General features: G+C 36.0%; 1 protein-coding gene across 11 annotated transcripts in view; it reads left to right on the forward strand.

Annotated features, from left to right (window-relative positions):
* TMTC2 (transmembrane O-mannosyltransferase targeting cadherins 2) overlaps positions 1-22,737 on the forward strand; it is a 234,089-nt gene that overhangs the window by 192,262 nt on the left and 19,090 nt on the right. For 10 of the 11 annotated variants that reach the window (XM_064419624.1, XM_064419632.1, XM_064419623.1 and 7 more), the window contains 2 exons: positions 12,653-12,767; positions 19,638-19,701. In XM_064419624.1, the coding sequence (XP_064275694.1) occupies positions 12,653-12,767; positions 19,638-19,701 (179 nt within the window). Of the gene's footprint in view, positions 1-4,130; positions 4,883-12,652; positions 12,768-19,637; positions 19,702-22,737 lie in introns of those variants that run through there. The other variant, XR_010362153.1, reaches the window with a different exon arrangement.

Genomic DNA, 22,737 nt, shown 5'->3' on the forward strand with positions numbered 1-22,737 from the left:
CATTCTTTCAATTGGATGTCAGTAACGTGTATAACTCAAGACATTGAGTAAAAGTTATCGCTGATGGTTTCTTGAAATCCTACTTAAGCCCCTTCCAGCCTTTGCTACTAAGAAATCTGTCCTAAATTAATAAGAAATATTTGCATAAAAAAATTAATGGTTGGTCTAAACAGTCCATCTCAGCAAATGATGTTAGGATTTAGTGTATTCTATTTATTATAGGTCTAGAATTTTTTTCTTTTTTGCTCACTACTCATCAGCTTGCTTGTCCTTTCCTGTAATATTCCCTCTGTCTCATTTTCAGGTATCCTATAAACTAAAAGTATGGTTATTCAAATCATCATTCATGTCTGATATATTGACTTCTTCATTACCAGATTACAATATTAACATGATGTGTTATTTCCTAATTAAGATTATTCCTTAAAAACATTGGAAAACTTTTCCTTTATTGTGTCCCAGGTTCAAAAAGTGGGTTCTGTCATTGTGCAGAGGTGATCATCAACATAAGCGAGGTTCTACTCAGCAGATTAGGAGTGAAGGGTGAAATTCAGTCAGGGTTTGGAATAACAGCGTAGTAAAATGGGATGCTGAAGGGCAATAGACACAAGAAGGTTCTCTTTTACAGTCACTAGGTCTTGGAGCATTATACCCAGAGAGCTCTTCTCAATGCGTGTGAAATCTTTTCATAATATAACTTCTGATCACCTCACTGGTTCAGTGATGTTATTCTATATTTATATCAAAGCAGCTATAAGAAAGATATGGTCTACTTCTGCTTGGCTTTTGTGTCTGTGTAGTATAGCTGATCTCAAATTCTTGTTGCTTTGGGCACAGAACTTTATAAAATTTCAACTAAATCATCCTTTCTTTTTCTTTCTTTTCTTCCTTGCTTTATTTCTCTTATCTTTTCCACCTATTTCTGGAATAATGAGGGCTATGTACTGTGTGTTACCAGGGGCATTCCAAATAATCCCTTGGAACCTCTAGTGAACACTTCAAGCTTTACTTCTCCATCTCATTAATTTGCTCCAGCACCTTGTCACAGGTACATTTTACATCCTGGGGAAATACATCCATATTTTACATGTAAATCTTAGAAATTACTTTTTTGTCTCAGCATGAAGATGTTAGATGAGAGAATAAAGTAGTTGGCATCAGTCCTAAAAAAACACATACCTCACAAAGCAGCCAAATGAAAAGAGTGGTCAGCTGGGACATGACAGGGTGTTGATGGAGTAGCAGGAATAAATGGACAGAAGATTTTCTTCCAAGTGCATATGGATTGCATACACTTAAAATCTGTGCTTCCAGGTTGTGCAGATGTTCTTTTGACTTCTAACCTTCTGGACTTTTCTTGGAGCTATGAGAAAAACTGTCAATATGCTGTATCTTTTAAGAGGCTTACCTTTGTATTATGATGTGCTTTAATTCAAGCTGTAAGCCAAAGCTATTTTTAGGTATGACTTGGTGCAGGAGGCAGCTTATTTAATCGCATGAAAATTTGGAGGGAGTGGAACAGTTTCATGCTTTCTCCTTGAAAGATACCACCACAGCATGTTTTGCTGCTCAGGCTGACATTATAGTTAGTTTTCTGTAGGTACTTGGCTGACATTGGGTTTAAGGGGATTTAAGTTTTAAGCAGAGTTTCCCAGACTCATTATGCTTGAAGATGTCTGAAGGGAGAAATAGTGGAAAAGCTGAAGATGTGTAAATCCCTGTAGACTGCTGACACGATGCCACTTCATTGGACATAAGGGGAAGTGGCTTTTACTCTAGTGACCAGAGAGGATGGCAGTCCCCTCTCAGATGGAAATGCAGACTGCTGCTCACCTGACCACCTTTCTTTTGCTCTTCTTTCCTAAATGCCTCTCATATGCCAGTTATCTGAACATCTGAACTTGGTGCAAAAGCATTTGATCTTACAAATACATGAGGGTTGATGAGTAATCTGCTACAAGCTGCTCAGGTACACAGTATGCTACACCTCACAGTTGGAAGAGACAAAATTCTCATGAATTAGGAAGAAGAAAAAGTGAGAGAGGAAAGGGTGAAGAAGCAGCAATACTTTTCTCCCCTGCCACAATATACACATTTTTGAACTAGAAAACAGGAGGAATTTTTTTGGATACAGAGATTTTATGCTTCTGTAAAGGTTTGCAGCTTTTAATTTGGTATTTTTTATACACATTTTTGTTTTATACACATTTTCTAAAGACTGCCTAACATGAACACTTCTGACTAAAAGAAGTCAAACTTAACATTTATTTATTTTTGAATTGCAATTTTTTTTCTCTGGGAAAGTTTTCTTCAGACTGTCATACCCACATCTACTCAAGATATTGGCAGTCATTCATCCCACTCTACTTTGAACATATAACTCAAGCAGGTCATTTTGAATCCCGCAAGATCTTGGTAATGTTGGTCATCAACAGATTTATGACATAGTTGAAGTGGTCTCATGGACTGTTGATTCTTCCTGAGCTGCTTGCCTTGATGAAATGAAAGGGATGAATCTAAGTGTCTGTCTGAGAAACCACAAAGAGGTACCTATGAAAGAAACAAGTTAAAAGGAACTGGCTTCTAAATATTTAAGAACATAATGGCATCTAAAGAATCAGTACATCAAATTTGTCAACAAATGTGCCCAACATAGGGATGTTCAGTCAGGTCAGACAAGTGCCCTTAAGGCTCAGAGACTGTGTAGTTTTGGATATAGTATTTGGATGTATGACAAAAGAGGGAAAGGTCTCTGTTTCTGTCTGCTCTGAGCCTATCTCAGGAGAAGCTGAAGAAAGATTATGTATAAAATCTGTCAGTGCACAGAGATGAGGTGTGTTTCAAATAGTGACATACTTGTGTGCTCATCTTTTTTTTTTTTTAAACCCAACAAAATAAATTCTTCAGTAAGTAGGATGCAGTTTAATTGAGGAGTTTGAAATTGTTGAAGCTTTCTCTACTAGCTTTTTCTTAAATAAAAAGCACCATAAATCTACAGTGATATTTGTTTTGTAAAGAGTTTATCTCCAGAAGTCTTATTTTATTTATAATCTGCTGTTTAAAAACAAAAATAAAATAATAATACTAATCATAAAAACCCCACCAAGCAAAGAAGAACAAAACAAACAACAAAACCTCTACAAAAAAGAACAACCCCAAAAAAACCACAAGCTGAACAAACCCCCCCAAAAACATTAGATTCAGTTTACTTGCCTGCTAAAAATAGGTATTGCCACTATGTCTCTTAATGTGCATATAGTGGCCTTTCTCCAAAATTATGAAAATGGGGTGGGGAATAAAACAAAGAGACAAAAGAGGAAGATTTTAAGAAAAATGTTTGTAGAGGTCCCTTCTCCCTTATATTTGTAACAGCTTAATTGGAATAGAAAAGTCTAGAACCCAACAGGATGTTCAAATTAACTCTGTTTTATTAATAGCTGTTGACACCTCCTTTTAAAATAGTTTCCTTTGAATAATACATTGTTTCTAATCAGCTTAAATTGTTTAAAGATTCCTTTTTCATTATAAAAATGGATTATTCTCATTATATTAATTATGCATTCACTTAATTTGGCAGTTCACATTGATCATCTGCCTTTTTAAGTGCACTCCCAGTTAGAGAGGTAAAACAAAAAGAGACTTGCAGATTACATAAAACCGAATTGTATTAGCTATATCCTCATTGACCTAAGAACAGATGAAGATACTCCCAAATACACTTTTGTTTTTACATTTTCATTCACTTCTGAATTTGTGATAATTTAGGAGTTATTTTTATAGATGTTCTTAGGCTATCTATTTCTTTTTAAGCATGTTTAACTTCTGAACTGCCTTTTTTATTGTTTTTCAATTTCATCATAATCTTTCTAATCACTGTTTCTGGAAAGGGCTCCTAGCCTAAATTTTCACCTAAATTTATGAGTATTTTGTATCTGTCTTACTTCCAAAGATGGCTGAAAATGGGTTGGAATTGCTGTGGTTTAAGGATCAAAGTATATTTCTTTGAAATATGATAGCAGTGAGTTTTCAAACACTATTTTTTTCAGCATTTAAGTCTTTGGCTTACATGTATTAGTGAGTGTGAGAATTTTATTTTTATATATTTACAGGTGTGACTTTTTTTTTTTTAGATGTTTCTGCTTAGATTGAGTTTCAGTAAGGTGAAGTGCTGGGTCCTGGACTTCAGTCACAATGACCCCTTGCAGCACTGCAGGTTGGAGGCAGAGTGGCTGGAAAGCTGCACAGAGGAAAGGTACCTGTGGGTGCTGGTTGTCAGCAGCTGAACATGGGCCAGCGTGTGCCCAGGTGGCCGAGAAGGCCAATGGCATCCTGCCTGGATCAGCAATAGCACGGCCAGCAGGAGCTGGGCAGGGATTGTGTCCCTGTACTTGGCACTGGCGAGGCCACACCTCGAGTCCTGTGTCTGGTTCTGGGCCCTTCACTGCAAGAAAGACATGGAGGTGCTGGAGAATGCCCAGAGAAGGGCAACAGGGCTGGGAAAGGGTCTGGAGCACAAGTCCTGTGAGGAGGGGCTGAGAAAAGTGAGGGTTTTCAAACTGGAGACAAGAAGGGTCAGAGAAGCCCCTGTCACTCTCTCCACCTGCCTGAAAGGAGGCTGTAGCCAGCTGGGGGTTGGTCTCTTCCAGACAACCAGTGACACGATTAAAGGAAGAGGCCTCAGGCTGAGCCAGAAGAGGTTCAGGTTGGACACCAGGAAGAATTTATTTGCTGAAAGGACAGTAAGCATTGGAACAGGCTGCCCAGGGACATGGTGGAGTCACCCTCACTGGAGATGTTCAAGAAGGGACTGGTCATGGCACTTAGTCCTATGTTTATTGAGCATGGTGGTGGTCGTCAAAGGTTGGACTCAGTGATCATTAAGGTATTTTCCAACCTAAATGATTCTTTGTGCTGTATTTATAATATTTCCATGTAGTCACATTGTTCTCAGCTTTGTGCTTTTTGTCTTCGTTGAGTGAAGAGCAGCCTAGAAAAAATCTTATATATTTTCCCCACATATTTAAGGAAAAGCTCCCATGAAGAAAGCAGTAAACTAATGAAAAATAGAGTATCAATGTTGTATTTATAAGAAAGAGGAATATCAACCATGACCTGCTCATGTGATCTTACTAATTTCTTTAGGAGAGTTTTATGTGGATGGTAGAAATGTCACGCTAGTCCACAGGTAGGTCAGTGTTCACTTTTGTCAATTAAATGAATAAAACTTCATAAGCCATAAATCCAGGTGAATGGATTATCCTGTTTCTGACTGACAGGTTAGCTAAATGCAGTATATACTAAATGATAAATAGAAGTGCATGGATCTGCTTCATTGGGACCCCAGATGCTACATGGTGATTTTGTATTGAGAAATGAAATCCCTTCATGAGGTAGGATTAAAGTGAACCAGATATAGTATGTCGATCACTAAGTCACTTCCCAATGCGCACTCATGAACCCTTCTGCCAATGACAGAAATTTTACCTTTTTAAATCTTTGGGAAATCCCAACATTGGTATGCAGTGATTTTGGAGGGAAACTATAAACTAGTTTGTGATACTCAAATAATACATGTTCAATGAACATATGTGCTCTTTGGAGAAAGGTTCTCTCTGTCTTGAACATATCATATGCCATCAAATCAGGGTTCTGGCTTTGGACTACGGCTTATACCTGCTCCTTCAATATCAATGAACATAATTCCAAGAAAACAGGATTCCGAGACCTGAAGCAGAACTGTCTTGCAGAAAGACTTCATTAAGCTGTTGACCTTTCTGCTCCCAGAACTCTCTGTTATAAACTTTAAGAAAATCTTCAGCTACTACTAACCAACAGTATTTCTTACTTCCAAACTGAGGACAAAAACTGACCTGTTCAGGACAATCTACCAATTTTAAGTCCTTTTTGTCACTCTCTAGGCTACTGTTATCACACAACATTAAAAGATTATTACAGACCACTATAATAACTATTTTTTTAGAAACTCCCTTTAGAGCAAATCACTCAAGTGGAATGCAGTGGAGTATTTCCAAACAAGCTAGGTCACTGACCTGAAATGCTGTAGAATTTCCATGCTTCTGGCTCTTCCCTTGGGTTTAGCCTTAAATCTAATCATTCTGACATCTCTAATACATGGTTGACTCTGCTTCCTCAGCACAATATACTAGACTGCTCAAAAGATGTGATATAGATAGTGCAGATCAGAGGCAGGGTTAGAAATGTGTCTGTATGCTTCTTCCATATTGCCAAAATGTAGTATTTCTGTAGGGACTGAAAAATGAAGATGAACAATACTGGGGGCTACTTTGCTAATGGTCATATGTTTTGACCTATGAGTACTATCTCATGGGGATTTTTGTAGAGATAGCATGAAGCTGCTACAAAAGCGTAACTGGATAGTTCTTTTTCAGCCAAATTTTACATTTCCAAACCTTATACGTGATCAGGTGTCTGGGAAATGATATAAAGTTTAAGATTTTCCTCAGTATTTGTAAATCATGAGATCCTCTGTAGTATATATTTTCATCATTAATCTTTTGATTTGGTGAGAGCTTACAGTGATCCAGATGTGCTCACAAGTTTATTCATCAAGTCCCAAAGGTTTGCTAGTTAATTTTTTCTCTCTTGTCTGTGACCGTGCTCTGAATGACATCCAGTGGTATATTTAGCACAACTGCAACAGGTAAGTTTTTCAGACAAAGAAAAGCACTGATAAAAAAAGTCTTTTCCAAGCCAGTGCATTTAATGACATTGCAGCACCCACTGACTTCCTTAGTGTATCATTATATTTTATTTGCATGGAAGAGTTTTCTCAATGGGAACTAATTAAAGGGAGAAGGTCTCCAGAAGTCCTTCTGGCAAGAAACCAAGAGCACACCTTTCGATTAAGAGGGAATGGGATACAAGGAGCAGCAAAAACTGAAATGCTGCTACCATTTAGGTAGCAGCATTAATTGTGATATAATTTGCCTTTGTTTCTCCTATCACATCTTCCATGTTCAGCAAGAAAGTGTGTAACAACAGGCCTGGAAAAGCGGGATATTTAATCAAACATTCCCTTGCTTTGGGAACTGCTCCTCACAGCCAGTGAATCTGTTTTGAATCTCCTACAGGAAACAGTTACATTAGGTCACGTCTGTTGATTCTGCATCTTGAAACTGATTCATCATCTGAAATACTTGGGAAATCAACTTGCAGGCAAGGCCTCTCCTCATTTCTTCCACTGAATGCAATTTAAATTTTTCATTTTGAAATCTCTGGTTGCATCAGCTTTTTAGCTCTGCATTGCTGCAGCAGAGCTGAAGTTGATTTTAACTTCAGTGATGGTTCTGCCACTGAGAATATAATTCTGCTCTCAAGACATCATCTGCATCAGGCAAGATACAATGCATTGAGTCAGCCAGAATCCACTCCCTCTTCTGATTTCTTTTGAAACTTGAAATGCTTTGAAAGCACCAGCAGATACTCAGCTTCCAGTTCTCAATGTTGAATGTGCTGAAAGTGTTTCTAGTGAAGCTTATTACAAAGAGATTTTACAGTTGAATCTTGGTAGAGTCACTTTTCATGTTGTAGAAGTAAGAAATTCTTTTGAAGAGGGTAAGAAGCCGAAGACTTTGTGAGAAATGTATATTGAAAGAAGCAAATTCCAGTTAGGATGGCATTGGAAGTTTTTTCGTTATTATTCAAAAGGTAGTTTACTCAGTTTTGGTTGGATTACTAAAGCTATCACCCCACAAGTCTGTCATGGCAACCTGAGTAAATGCAGAACCAGCAGCATTCTGAGAACATTCAAGATGGCTCTTTTCAAAAGCAACAACAGCAAGATGAACTGTTTCAGAAATCTACTCTGTTCTGGGAGGGAGTACCATTGTGTGTTTGCCAGTGAGTAAAAGAGGGAACATTTCAACTAGATAATTGGTGCAAATTGCACTTTTATCTAGTAAATTAAGCAAATTGCACTTTTATCTAGTAAAATAAAGGCTCACAGTGCCTGCAAGGAATAGTTAAGCCCATTCTAGAGGAGCACACTAATGCCTTTGTGCTCTGAACATAAAATATTTTTACACAGAGACATATCCCAACCAATTAATACCTTTCTTGTTACAATAAAGCAGCAGAACTACCAGTTCAAATGTATGGCTTTTAAATTGTTGGTGGTACATGTCTTAACAAATTCTTTATAAATGTTCATGATTGTTTTAGGGAGACAATTATACAGGACAGTGAGCTGTAGGCTTTCATTATGTGGATAAATACTTTCAAAAATTGGTAAACGATGAAAATAAACTGTTTTTTTCAATTGCTGGGAAATATTTTGTTCCTGTTTAAATTACATACATATTTATAGCTCACTTTTGCGCATATTGCCCCAAAAGCTTTCGGTCAAATAAAGACTCAAAACCACTGTTGATGGTTTGCAATGAAAAGTATATTTGAACAAGGTTGCAGGTACAGATTTCAGCAGCTTTAATGCTATTTCTGATTCTTAGATAGTTTCGGAAAAAATGACTAAGAGGATTGTAAAATATTGAATCAGTTCTCTGCTGTCAAAGGTCTTTAAAACTCTTGACTACGCGTTTACTCTCACCCCTGTGCTCTCTTGCAAGAAATGCAGAAAAATTTATTTAAAAAAGTAACATTCCAGGCAAAGAACAGTGTTTCTAAAAGTCACATCTTTTCTGGACTATGGATTTCCCACTTCCAGTTTAGAAGAAGAGTAATGAAAAATATTCTTTCCTCTAGATAGGAAAATGTGGTATTTGGAGCTGTTTTCTCAAAAAGTGTTCTGATTCCAAAAAACAGTCCGGCTACCATAATTTATGTTGTTGGCAAGAGCTGCAATCGTGACACCTGCAATAAGTAAGCTCTCTATGTGATGTTGGGCAGTATCTCATAAATCATGAAGTTTGCCAGCTTCTTGTCAGAGAAGAAAATCCTACAGATAAATTTAGACCCACACAAGTGGTTCCTGGATGCAGGGGCTTGCAGATCATACCTCCTGATCCACCTTCAACACCTTGCCAATATTACACCCTGCTAGTGCTCTTCTCTTGGGAAAACCTCTTTATGGCTTTGACAGGAAAGGTTCATAAGTCTGTTTTATACTGAAGAAAGCACAGCAGTAAACTGCCAATCCAGCTTATTATTGTATGAATTTAGTATATAAGATTAAAAGGAATGGCAGCTAATGTTTTCAAAACAGTATTTTTCTATTTAGGTGCTTTAAATTAAATTGAGATGTGTGAATAAAATTAGTCTGCCTTTCAGGAGAACTTGGCAAATCAATTTTCAACTGAAAGTTTCCACTTTGTACTGGTTCTGGCTCTGATAGTATTAACTTCATAGCAGCCTGGATGATGCCTTGTGACTAAAGCAGCCTTGATAACACACACCAATGTTTTGGCTGCTGCTGAATAGTGTTTGAGCAGTGTCAAGGCTTTCTCTTTTTGGGAGGGAACATAGCTTAGACAGCTGACCTGAGCTGGCCAACGGGATAGATATAACAGTCCATATACCATCATGTTCAGCAATAAAAACTGGAATAGAGGAACAAGAAGGGTTTTGGCTTCTGAGGTGGCTTTGTTTGGAAACTGGCTGAGCATCACTCTACCTGTGAGAATTGGTGAGAAATTTCCTTCTCTTTGCCATTTGCTGTTTTAGTATTTTTTTCCCTTCCCCATGTTAAACTGCCTTTATCTTAATGAAGAGATTTTCTTGGTTTTGCACTTCTGTTTTCTCCCCTCACCCTATGTGAGTGCTTGGATACTGGCAGGGGGCAAGCCACCACGCATCTGTACACTCAGGTATTGACTTTTTCACTAGACTGAAAAAGTTGCAGCATCTTTTATTTGAAGCCCATGCAATTAAGGAAATCTTTGATCAGCAACCCTCCTCTTCATGCTTTCTAATAGGTTCATAACCTTCTTATGTTATGGTGCCCAAAACTGCACACAATATTCAAGGTGAGATCAAACCACTGCAGAGTAGAGTGGGAAAATCACCTCCCTCAATTGGCTCGCAGTGCCACAGTACAGTGGCTCAGGTTCAGCTTGCCATCTACCAGGACCCCCAGGTCCCTTTCCATGGTGCTGTTTTGCAGCATCTCATTCCCCAGACAGTTTGTACATCAAGGGTTGACCCATCCCAGGTGCAGAATCTGGTACTTGTCCTCAGAGGAGTTGACAGCTCCTCTGAGTTTTGTATCATTGGCAAACTTACCTAGTATGCCTTTAAGACCTGCATCCAAGTCATTTATGAAGAGAACTGGCCCTAAACTGGAGTTCTGTAAGGGTTTATGTGTAGAGGATAATACAGTTGGTGACATATATGCATCATCTGCTACTTACCCACTCAGCATGAGTTATTGCCACCTCCAGTACAGGGCAGAGACTAGTGTATGGTAATGTACAGTCCTAGAACTTACTTTTTTGAAAAACTGAAAGTTTTACTTATGTCTTCGTTCTCCCCCCGGCTGAATGTATCAGTAGCACATCCACCTACCAGTGTTTCACTCTGCTAATCCAGGGCTTTCATTAGCAAAAGTACCTTACTGTTAACATTTTATGGCTGGTGTGCTTTAACATGGACTTAAAGATTAGGGATACTATTTTGCTTCATTCATTGGAAGAGAATTGGAATACTAGTTGGTGAAGCTTATTTCAAAGATCCCTCTTTAAAGAAAATAGGAATTCAGCCCAAATAGATATGAACTATTTTATTTACTTGGAGAATTTTCATATTCAAATATGAGTTTGTCCTGCTGCATATAAGGCATACTCTGATGTGGTATCCAAAAGAAAAATAAAAATATATTTTTTTAAATGTAAGCTACTAGCTTTTGTCAGAATTTTTTTCCCTTTAGAAGAAACTTCCATTAAGAGACTTCCACTAACAGTTCAACCACTGATTTATAATTCTGAAGACAAATTAATTTCTTGTGGTCCAGTTGTTCTCGAACTATGTTTTCTTCTCTCTTTTTATTTATTTACTTATTTACATGTGTGGGAAGTCTTTTTTTTTTTTTTTGTAAATCATCTGTTTCTGGGCACAATAAGCACAAAGCATTGTACTGCATCAAAGTGTGGTACGCATTAGAGTGTGGATGTAACTAAAGCAAGCAAACCTTATACTGTGAATGCAGGAAGGTACCATAATGTTTTTACAAGTTTTGCAGATCTGAATAATTATGATATAAGAGACTGAGTAAATAATCTGCCAACTCTCCTAAGTTGAAATGTATCCACAGAGAAAACAAAATGCTAAGAAAGCTGTCTTTCATTACTTTTTGTATTGAAATGATTCCTTCTGTGAATTTCTTTGTTGTACCAAAGCATCACTGGGTTCACATTGCTTGTACAGACCTTGCTAGTTCTGCTTAAGGGAATTTTTCACCTGAGCACACAGCAAGTATGTGAGCAATAGGGAATGAATGAGGAAAGGAGGAAAGAAAAAAGAGAAAATCCTTTGCTATGACAGGATATCATTTGCTCATGGTTTATTGTTCCTGATGAGGTTTGTGGTTAGTGATGGCAAGGCAGAATTTTGGTTGAGGGACCTTACTTGACAAAGTAAGACAAAAAGGGAAGGATGTGATGATGGAATGTATAATCACTAGGCTTTAGGAGAGTTTTTCCAAAAATAAAGTTATGTACGCACAGAGACTAGATGGTTGAATTCCTTTAACATGTTGTTGCAAAAATTGACACATTTTACAGATTAGGTGTGAAAAAGCATTAACACTAGCAAAAATAAGGGTGAGTACCTTCTAAATTCTTTTTTTCACCTTCTTCAAAGGAAAACTGATTTTTATAGAGTTCTACTGTATTTTACATGTTTGGTTTTGAAACTACATCAGTTAAAGCTTGGTTAATGCTAAATTATTCATTCTTTTCAGTTTATACTTGGTTTAACAAGATAATTTCCTTTGTAAAGTGTGAGTCACTTGATTTTAGCCATCTTCTATATTTGTTTAATGTGAGAGGTAAGTATCATATAGGAAACTTAAAAAGCTACCTATTGTGATTCTTTTAGTGTTGGTGAAATACGTTCTAAAATACCAGTCCATTAAGGTATACATATATATGTAATGGTTTTAAAGCAAATACAACGTAGAATTCTAAAGCTGAAAAAATGTTATCATGTATGCATACAAAAATTTATAATTTTATGTGATTTTGGGATATGCTTCTAAAACAAATTTTGGGATATTCTTTGGGAATGTGTTTAATTTGTAGACAATATTTTATTTCCTTTTTTTTTGAGGAAGAAAAGATCATGGGAATTGTATAGGCAGAAAGGCATGTTCTCAAATGGCAAGCTTCTTGGCGTTTGGGAGTATTGTTTCTCAATGTCTGAGTTTTACTGTATCATTCTTAATTTCTTGAATATATATTCCAAAAATACTGTTATTACTTGTCTTATTGATTGCAATTTTTCTACATAGACTGTATTTTAAAGATATTGAAATGCAGAGCAGATCAGCAAATAACTAAATATTGAATCTGAGACTTTGGTTTGTTGCTTGGTTTATTAGTTTGGGGTTTGGGTTTGTTTGTTTGGGGTTTTTTTTGTGCTTCCTTTTCTTGACTATACTGTCTGAGGTGTATTACATCAGTTATTTCCTGTGGGCTCATGTTCACACACTCCATTGCAGGTCAGTTCCTCCTAGAAGAATCCCGCTTGATAGAAGCAGCTGAAATGGCAAAAAAAGCAGCTGAACTTGATAATACGGAATTTGATGTTGTTTTCAATGCAGCCCATATGCTCAGGTTAGTGCTTGTACATCTGCCTCACTTGATTTTCCTCTTCTTTTGGAGGAAAAAATTCTTTATAGCCTTTGCATATGCAGGATTCTTTTTAAAGCCCAGCAACTCTTTTGAATACTTCAATGTTATTGCTAATAAGATAAAAAGAAATGGAATTAAATTGTTACAGCATTTTGCACTTTGCATTTCTTAAATTCTATTTATTCTGTCATAATTTCCTACCTTCAAAACTTCTGTTGTTCACAAGCAGGTAATGCATTCTGCTTGCATATGAGAACAAGTCTTTCTTTTGTGAAGAATATTCTGTAAGATTTCCTTTCACCTGATTTTTAAAATTTTAGTGTGCATATCTGAAAGGAGGAGACCATATTTCTCATCCGTATGTAAACAGAGAATATTGAAAAATTCTGATAATATCAGTAGGGAATATTATGGTAATTAGAAATCTATATATTCCCAGGCTGATAATTACTTTGAGATGCATAGGAGCACTTAGTGATATTCTCAGAATCTGTGATTTAAAATGTAGTCTTATATTTAATTATCTTCTGTCTGAATAGAACAAAGCTTTGGACTTCTATTTTAGCTTTTAAAGCTGTCAGACCTGGTTATTCAGTAACATTAAGCTTCTGTCTGTGAGTTAAACATTATCATTAAACTCACATTACTGTAATAGGTATCCTCCATGCTTATTTCTAGCATAACTATCTAATTATTGTCTATTGTCCACTTAACAGCTATAAGGATACTTGATTTCTTTTAGATGGTATCTAAGCATAGAAAATGCATGAAAAAGGAAATAAAAAAAATATGCTTCATTAGCACAAAGCAGTTCTTGAGATAATTTCTCTGCTGAAGTTATCTTACTAGGCTCCTTTATATTTTAGCATTTTCAATAAGAAATGAAAGAAAAAAAAATACTGTGAAAGAGAAGGTAAAATCAAAAGTTATTTTTAAAAAATAACTCACAGCTTGTAGATTAGAAAGGAAAGCAAGACAAATGGCTCATTGGCAAACAATAGTTTGACCTGGCAGAGGTTTATGAGCTATTTTGAGGATCCTTCCCTTCCCCAGGATTATTTTGTGGATGATATCTCTCAAGGCAGAATTCAGTAATTTGAAACATTTAGGTTAACGTTACAAATTCACAGATAGAAGTATAGCAAGTTAGACGTGACAGTTGAATTTAGAAAGGTATGGAGGGGTCAGATTCTTGATTTTACTGCAGAAGATGGTTTAGTGGTATAATTGAGTGCATTATAAAATGCAAGTGTAAGTCAATACTGTTTTGGAAATAGGTTTAATAAATCTGCTTTCTCTGTGAGCACTGAGTGTAGTGTTTGAGGTCTTTGAAGCACATATATTTACATCTGGATATGAGTATTTTTTCACTTTCAAAGTAATAGCTATGTTGCTGTGCTGTACCTCAGCCGCAGTTACCCTAGTTAATCTGGTTGGGAGTGTACTGTTTTTGGGAGGCCTTGACAAGCAATGAGCTCAGTGATTCTAAGCTGCATTCTCAATTTTTACTGTAAGTGCAAAGCCAAAACCTTAAAAAACAAAGCAAATACACTAAACTGAAACACTTAAAAAAGAATAGGCCTGCTTTCGTTTAGCTGGAATCCCTTATGTTCCTTTGGGATACCCAGTTGATCTAATTTTTCACTTAATGCTCAGCTCTCTTTGTGAAAGATCATAATGCCTTCCTAATACTCTCTGAGACTCTAAAGTGGTCAGTAGGATTTAGAAAGAGGGTGGCAAAGCTGAATTCAGTGTTGACAAGTATTTGCTCAAAACCCCATGTGTTAGCGTCAGACTGATTTTTGCTAAAGGTTATGATTTTGTTGTCCATCCTTGTTCATTGCTTTACTCAGCAATTAATTCAAATATATTGCTTCTGTGATACTTGTTGGACAAGGGCAATGCATATTCATTCATTGTAACAGAGCAGCTACAAATCCACCAGGAGTCTGGCTCTTCAGAAGCAGATGCTTTTTAGGATCTTTAGAACAATGGAGGGCTGAGGTGATTCCAAGAGGAAAACAGATACCAAGACACAAAGGAAAGAAGGGAGTCCTCCAACTGGCACAGAGTGACACTGCTAGAAACGGAATGCTAAAGACAGTCATAAATGAAAGGCTGACATAATTTCAAGTAGGTGACCAACTGCTCTTTAGGTACCCTAGAGAGCTATAAAAACTGACTGGTAAGTGAGTAAGAATTTTGAATGAACTGCACAGCTGTGAGACAGAAAATACATTACAGAAGTTCACAGAGCATGAAAATGAAATTACTCTTGTGAGAGACACGGGATAAATTTTAAAGACGTGTTGTGGAATAAGAGACAGAAATTGATATTAATGAGGATGATGCAAGGTTTCCAAAATGACTGTAAGATAATAACAGAAGCTTAGATTTTTATATAGATTCTGATATTTTCTTTTTCAGACCAAATATTTTTCACAGTGATATATTTTTGAATTAGGAAGGAATCATCTTTCCCTCCTCTCCTTCTACTGTTTCCACCATTAGCCTAAGGAGTGTCACAAGACTCAGTAATATGAAGACATTTCTTGGTTTACAGCTGTTTTGGATAGAAAACAAACATACTATTCTCTCAAAATGCAATTTATTTTTCTAGTCTAGTGCTAAAATATTTTCCTTTTTTTAAAATCTCCCTACTTGCTGAGAAAAAAAATTAAAATGCAACCTAAAGAAAATTAACAACTTCTGAAAATTTAGAACTGGAGTGCTGCAAGTTAAATTTATTTTTCTTAAATTTGCAACAGAATTGTTAACTGAATCCAAATGCAGTAGCTGTATTTATAGATAGCCTGTTCTCAGTTTAACAGTTACAAGAATGTCTGCTCTTCCAATCAGATATTCCAACATTGCTGATTTCCTCTCTTTGTGACTGAATCTGAAGTTAAAAAAAAAATTACTTAGTTCTGTTTGCATTATTGAGAGATGTCCCCTTTCCTAATTACATTATAGTTATTAATTTTTTTTTCCTAAATGACTTTTGTAGCAACCCATAATGCAATGCAAGATGATTCAAGTAAGAGGGGTGAGATGTGCAATAAATTCAATTAATTTTTTTGCAACAGTCTGGTAACTTTTAACTTGTGTAATACTTGTCTGTAAAATTCATTTTCTCAACAAATTTGTTTTCCAGACAGCTTTCTGCAAGGGTCATGCAGCCATTTGGGTGGTTCTTAAAGCAGTATCTGGTCATGTGTTTTATGTTTGTAGTATTTGCAGTGCCCTTGCTTAAAGGAGTTGGAAGTCTCTCAGCCAAGCAGTGAGGCGTGTGCGTGACTCTGTTCAGTGCTGCAGCTTCCGTGGCTGAGCCCTGTGTTAACAAGGGCTACTTGTCCCTTGTTCACTTTGCTCTCCCAGACCAGGAGGTGCCAGGAGAAAGGCAACTCATGGGCAGCAAGGCACCATGTGTGATTTAGGAAAAAGACCTCTTTGCTTAAAAACACATTTTGTTGGAAAAGTGCATTTTTCTAGGCTTTTGTGAGAGGGTTGTTCTGGGAAGAATCTCATGTGACATGAAGTTACCGGATGGTTATTGGCTGTTGAAAACAGAAGTCTAAATTAGAGCAGTACTACATGATATGATCTTTATTTTTCAGTGATTTTCTGCAAGAGTATTTTGGCTGTCCAGAATATACTGACCAAACATGGAGTGTAATTGCTGATACAGTATCATAGGCACAGTTTAACCCTATGTTATTATCTGAACAGATATATTCATCCTTTATTTACTATCTATGTGCTTAAATATAAAGAATGTATGACAAAGCATACATACTTCCATATTTAAGTACATAGATAGTATGTAGATACTTATATACATTACATAGATTTTATTTTACTTATATATAGTTTTTTCAAACAAAAAAGAACAACTGTAGGTGAATGGTTCGTTACAACAGAGCAGCTGATTATGAAACCTGATAATTTTGTTGTTACACAAAAAGGTCCATTAAGAAAGCCATTCAGCATTTTAAAATAGGAGTTGCTGAAGAAAATTTCTTTGTAGGTGTGCCAACATCTATGATTTTACTGTAAAAATCAACAGTCTGAAGCCTTCTACCAAGCAGCAGGCAGGTTAAAACTAACCCTTTCTCACTCACACGTGTCTAAATCACTCAGCATTAGTGGTGTTTTTTCTCTTACAACAGTATTTTTTCCAGTGGACAATTTTAAAATCAAAGTGAATGTAAACTGATTATATCTGGGTGTCAGGAGAATCTAAGGAATGTGTCGTGAAGCACATTTTTAGATGTCACTTTAGGTGTCCAGTTAGTCAGCTGAACCTAAATATGGGGAATTATTTGGTCTGTAAGCTCAGGTTAAGAGATATGAGAGAATAAAAAGTGGAAACATTTTTTCCTTTAAAGCAAGATTGGATGCTAGTTGTTAGTAGGGAAAATCAGGTATGTTTTCAAGGTCAGTCCTCATGCAAACCTTCAATATAGAGGTTAAAATATAGCTCATAACTATGAAAAAGATTCTGTTCTGAACCTCTTCTTTTCTCACTTTCTTTCCTCTCTGATGTTTTATCAACATTTTATCTAATATTTTATTCTAATGTGAGTTATGTTACTTTTAATAGTGTCTTTCCATTATGTGATGTTGATCCGGAGCTCTTTACTGCTCAGTGGCATAGGGTTACTGCAATTTCCTACCTCTGTGCCTTTAATTTTTCTCAAGGGAAAGCTGTTTCAGGGCTTAACGTAATTAATTTCTAGCTTAGATTTGCAGTGAAAATGGGAACCAGAATTCTGCAGCAGCTAAAGGAACTGTTGCTGAATGCCCCAAAAATGGAACTAGCATTTTCCTGACTAGGTTACTGTGTTGTGAATTCATTTCTATAAACTGTGTTTAACAGAGAACTGTATATTCAAACTGATTTCCACTTGGCAATTATTGATCCTTGTTCCAAAATGTACATGTGGCAGGAAAGCCAGCCATGTATTTCCTCTGGCCTAAAGGGGGGGACAGGATTTTAATGTGTTCCACACTCACATGCCTGCAACTCTTTTTGGAGGTGAAGTGTAGCATTTGTATTTGCCTCCTGGGAAAGGCACCTTGTTTATTGTAGGTTATTTCACCACTTCAGAAGTGATTTGTGTCCTGACAGCTTTGTGCAAACAGGGAAAAAAAAAAAAAACAACCAAAAAAAAGGCTCTGTAACATGTTTCATTTTACAGTGCCTTGCTGTAAATCCTGAAATTCCTAAGTATGACTTTTTTTTTTTTTTTTCAATTGTTTCAAGTGCTACTGATGCCCAGCAGGAGTGATTCAGAAGCAGGTTGAATGAATATTTTTAGACATTGAATCATTTCTAACCACTGCAACCACTGAGTCAATGATACATGTGCAAAGTAATTTAAAACAGTTAACAGGTATAAACCAGGTTCTATTTAGCAAATTGTTAGTCATTAAGTAGTTTCAGCTTGCATAGGAATTACATGAGAAACTTCAAAGGGATTATCCTTTCTCCCTTTCTCCTCTCAAGACCAATAGCTGTAAAAATATGTTGTTTGGGATTAATTGCCTATCCATGTATTATGTGGCTAATGTTTAAAATCTGGGTGGATAGAAACAAAATTAGAAAATTAGAAATCTGGATGGATAGAAACAATCTGATAACAAATCATGTAAAGGCTCATGTAATGAACAAGGTAAAACAAGTGCTCGGTTGATTAATACTTTTTGAACTGTTAACTGTTTGCAAAAGGAGGAAAAGAAGGAAAAAAGCGACCAAACAGCCAACCCTTATCCTTGTTTTCTAATGTTTCCATTTTGTATCAGAGAAATGCAGCTGTAATCACATAACACACACAAATAGGCTGAAGTTCTCCTGTCCTAAGTCTCCTGTGAAAGAACTTAACACTAGGATTCATAGGAAAATAGCAAATAAATTTAGCAGAAGATAAGTAGCCCACCTGAGAGCCCTGCTTGGTTGTTCTTACAGATGCGCCATCTTTCCCTTGACATGTATGTGATCAACTGGTATTCAGTGGATTTGTGGCCAGAATGAATAGTCAAGAGGAAATTAAGAAGGTGGAGACAAAAGAAGGGAGGAATTTGAGAGAAGTGATAAAAAGGGCCTGTTGAGAGAAAAATGTGTTTGGATTTCTTTGGCAACATACTGCATTTTTGTTTGAAGACATTAAACTAAAAACTCAGGAGAAGAAAGGAAAACTAAACTATGAGGAGCATGTAGATGCTGACTAGTAGTAAGGAGAGGGAAAAGTGTTGAGCTAATACTGCTTGTACCCAGAAAATCATCCTATTCTCTTGGAATATGAGATTTACATTTAAATGCCTGCTCAGAATTATGTGAGTAAATGTTGAAATCACAACTCTTTTCTGAATTAGTTCCTTCATCATGGAAACCTAGTTTTTAGAAAACTTTATGTTACTTGACTTTTTTTCCTTTTGTTGCTGGAATTATAGTGGTTTCGGGAGGGCACAAACTACGTTATGTTATAATATGCAGTTTCAGAATTTAAGTATGTCTGATAACAAAAATGAGCCACATTTTCTTCTGGTGAAGATTGGTGTGTCTCTGTTTTTGCCTGGGATGAGTGTTCAGCCTTCTGTATTGCTTTTCATTATGTACTAATATAATTGCAGAACTAAAAAAAAGTAAATAAAGAAGATTTGTGCTAATGGACATTCTGATCTCTAAGAAAACATCTAGATTTACATATTTTGTGCATTTGTTACGGTAATATGTTAAACAGCAGGGAGTAGTTGCAATGTTTAGTTTTTAGCTGTGCTTCTTCAGGTGTGGCTTTATTTTAACACAAGAAAAATGAGGTGTAACTACGTTGTTCTTTTCCATCCTGATAGACAAGCCAGTCTTAATGAAGAGGCTGAGAAGTATTATGAAATGGCAGCAGGATTAAGACCTAATGTAAGTACCTTCTTGATGATATCCATTACTTATCCATCATAAGTTGATGAACATGCTATGGTACTGAACCCTTTGTGTTGAGGAGAACTTGTTGCTGGAGCATTTGATCTCTCAGCCTGTGTTATATATGTTCTTTTAATAGTTAATTATTGGGTATTCAGATGAAGCTGTTCATTTGTCAAACCAATTACTGCACTTTCAAGTTGCCTCAGTGAGGTGGTCTAGCCATAAGTCTTGGCTAACATACTTGGAAAAGATTTCTAGATTTAGATTTATTTATCTATGTCTAAAGGTGTTAAGTTTGTAAAGCTTTTCCAACTCCATCTCTTCACTAGTAAAAAGGAATAAAAGGCTATCCTGTGAAGCACAGTTTAAGGAATTTTTAATAATACGTTTATGGATTTTCATCTGTTATGAACTTCTGGCAAATGTTGTCCAGCAAATGTAAAGATGTTTATCTCTGATGAAGTTGTATATTGGCCAAGAAATGTGTATTGTTTGAGCAGATATATATATCTAGGAGTAAGTGACATGGCTTTTAAGAACAGAAGTTCATTTCCAATTTTCATTGCATCAGGAATTAAAGAAATAAAATATTTTTTACTTACCATTTTTTACTTAATATTACATTTCTTTTCAATTACCTTCACATATTGAGGAAGAAATTGTGACTATAAATGGGGCAGAATTTATTTTAGATACATAACACTTTGCTTATGCAATAAATCAAATCTAGGAAGATTGAAGTATATAGTGCCACATTGGAGGATACAAGTCAGCAAATGCAGTTTAAAAAAAAGGAAAAACCCAAGTTAAAAAAAAAGACTTAAAACAGTTTTCAGAGCTAAGAATCAAAAGCAACAACAAAATATAATAAAAAAACCATAATAATTTATTAATATGAAATTACACATTTTCATACCGTCTCTTAAGAACTCTGAAAATACTACTTATTTCATTACTTCATGCTTTGTGAAATAACAATAAAGACTTTGTAATTCGTAATGCTTGCATAATTCAAGACTCTTTTGCCTTTTTTTCTGAGAGGATACCTTAATGTTGAAAGTATTCCCTCAGCTGTCTGCAAATTGGTACAATTTTTCTTTTCTGTGCTTCATCGTGTCTCAGAAAGTAAGAAATAAGTTGTGTTTAACCTTATATAAATATAGTTATATTTGTGTGAAGTTTTTTAGAGAGCTTTGGAGTGACTGACAGCAAGCTCATAGCAATGGTACTCTAAAAGTTAGGTATTTCTGATTATTGATAATAAGCTTTATATGTTATGACCAAAATATTATTTTTGAAGAAAAAGATTGTCAAAACAATTTATTGTAAAACTTTTTTCTAACTTTCATTAGTGTAAGTAAAAATCTAATAGGTACTGGTGTTCAGCTTTCTTCAAAAGATGATTATACTTTAATTTCTAGGTGATAGTTTAATTTTCTAGCTAAGTATGGCATGCATATGGTTTACACCTTTTTGAGACTATTTTATTGGTGCAGAGTGAGAAACTTGTATCCATTCTCACAGCCATTATCAACTTTCTGATAACTTTATAGGGGTGTGTCTCAAAAATGAAAACAAAAATACAGTAGTCATACATAGTTTTCTTATCGTTATTAACTCTCAGATTTACCATACTAGTTTCAGACTGGGAGAAAAAGAAGCCACTTGAGGAGGCTTACTTGGTAGTAAGCAGTTTAATGCATACATGGTAAGACAGAAGCTCCCAGTCTTTCCAAAGGAAAACTGCATGAAAATTATTGAAGGACTGTGTACTTCATGGCTGCATCTGTGGCAATAAATTAAATGTGCCTAGAATTATTCTGTAGTTCTGATTGTACTAGCTGCTTTGAGTGTATCCAGGTATTGTCCTAGAGACTGCAGTGGCCCAGGCCAGAGCTGTGTAGAAATCATACAGCCTGAAAATGCTCACAGTTGATTTTGGTATTTTGTATGTGGCCTGTGTATCCTCTCCCTGTCTTATGAATATGAAGTATCAGCAAAATTGTCTGAGTCATGATGATAACGAAATGTCCTTAAACAGAATCAGTCCTTGAAGGATCTTTGGTTGGGTTTTTTTTGTATCCATCATTAATGGTCTGGAAATATTTCTTGACAGAAAATTCAAACTACTAGATGTATTTATGTGATGTAATACACAGATTCCTACCATTCCATGTATGTAAACACATCCCTATATGTATATTTCTGTGCATCTGTTTAGCTGCTAGTAGGTCTGTCCTCAAATTGCCTCTCTGTGAGAATACTGTGACACCATTGAAGTCTCATTCTGTGCAGTGGATCAGCCTCGTTACTAGTACAATTAAGTGCTCAAATTGTCTTTTTAACAAGAGTCTTCCTTCTGGTGCTTTAAACAATACTGTTTGGTATGAGTGGATTATGGAACAGCATCCCAAGTAAACTGGCACACTGCTTTTTTTCAGTATGACTTTTTTCCTTTGGTTGCCCAGCCACTTGGCCAGATCCCAAGTTGAAGATCCATTTCTTTGTTATCAACTTCTTTCTTTCACAGTGACAAGACAAATTATCACTTATTCTTTAGAATAACTTTAGACCAATGCCTGGCTCCTGAGAGATTTTCATCTAGCACAGCCTGAAACAAAACTCAGATTTACACTCTCTTGCCATCTGTTTCTTTAGAAATATAACACATTGTATAATATCTCTAATATTGCTACTATAAGATACCGTCCTTAAGAGCAATAAGAGATTTTTAGTAATACTGTAAACGCAGTCTTTTACTGGTTGTTAGTGATTTTTTAATACTCATTTAACTATCATGACACAGTTTTGTTCTCAGCATTCTATCTTTCTTTTGCATCCCTTTCTTTGGTTTCTCAACCATTCTTGTTGCTTTTGGAATTAAGCAATACTCTTTGCACAACAATTCCTCATCTGCTCCCTAATGTATAAGCCCTTTGGATCCAGAAACTGCTCTGCTGAGCTTTTCTATACTCATGTCCAGTTTAAATGGCCATCTGATTTACTACTTTCAGAGATACTTAATTGGCT

Source organism: Passer domesticus, chromosome 5 (assembly GCF_036417665.1).
Source record: "Passer domesticus isolate bPasDom1 chromosome 5, bPasDom1.hap1, whole genome shotgun sequence".
Classification (NCBI taxonomy): Eukaryota; Metazoa; Chordata; class Aves; order Passeriformes; family Passeridae; genus Passer; species Passer domesticus.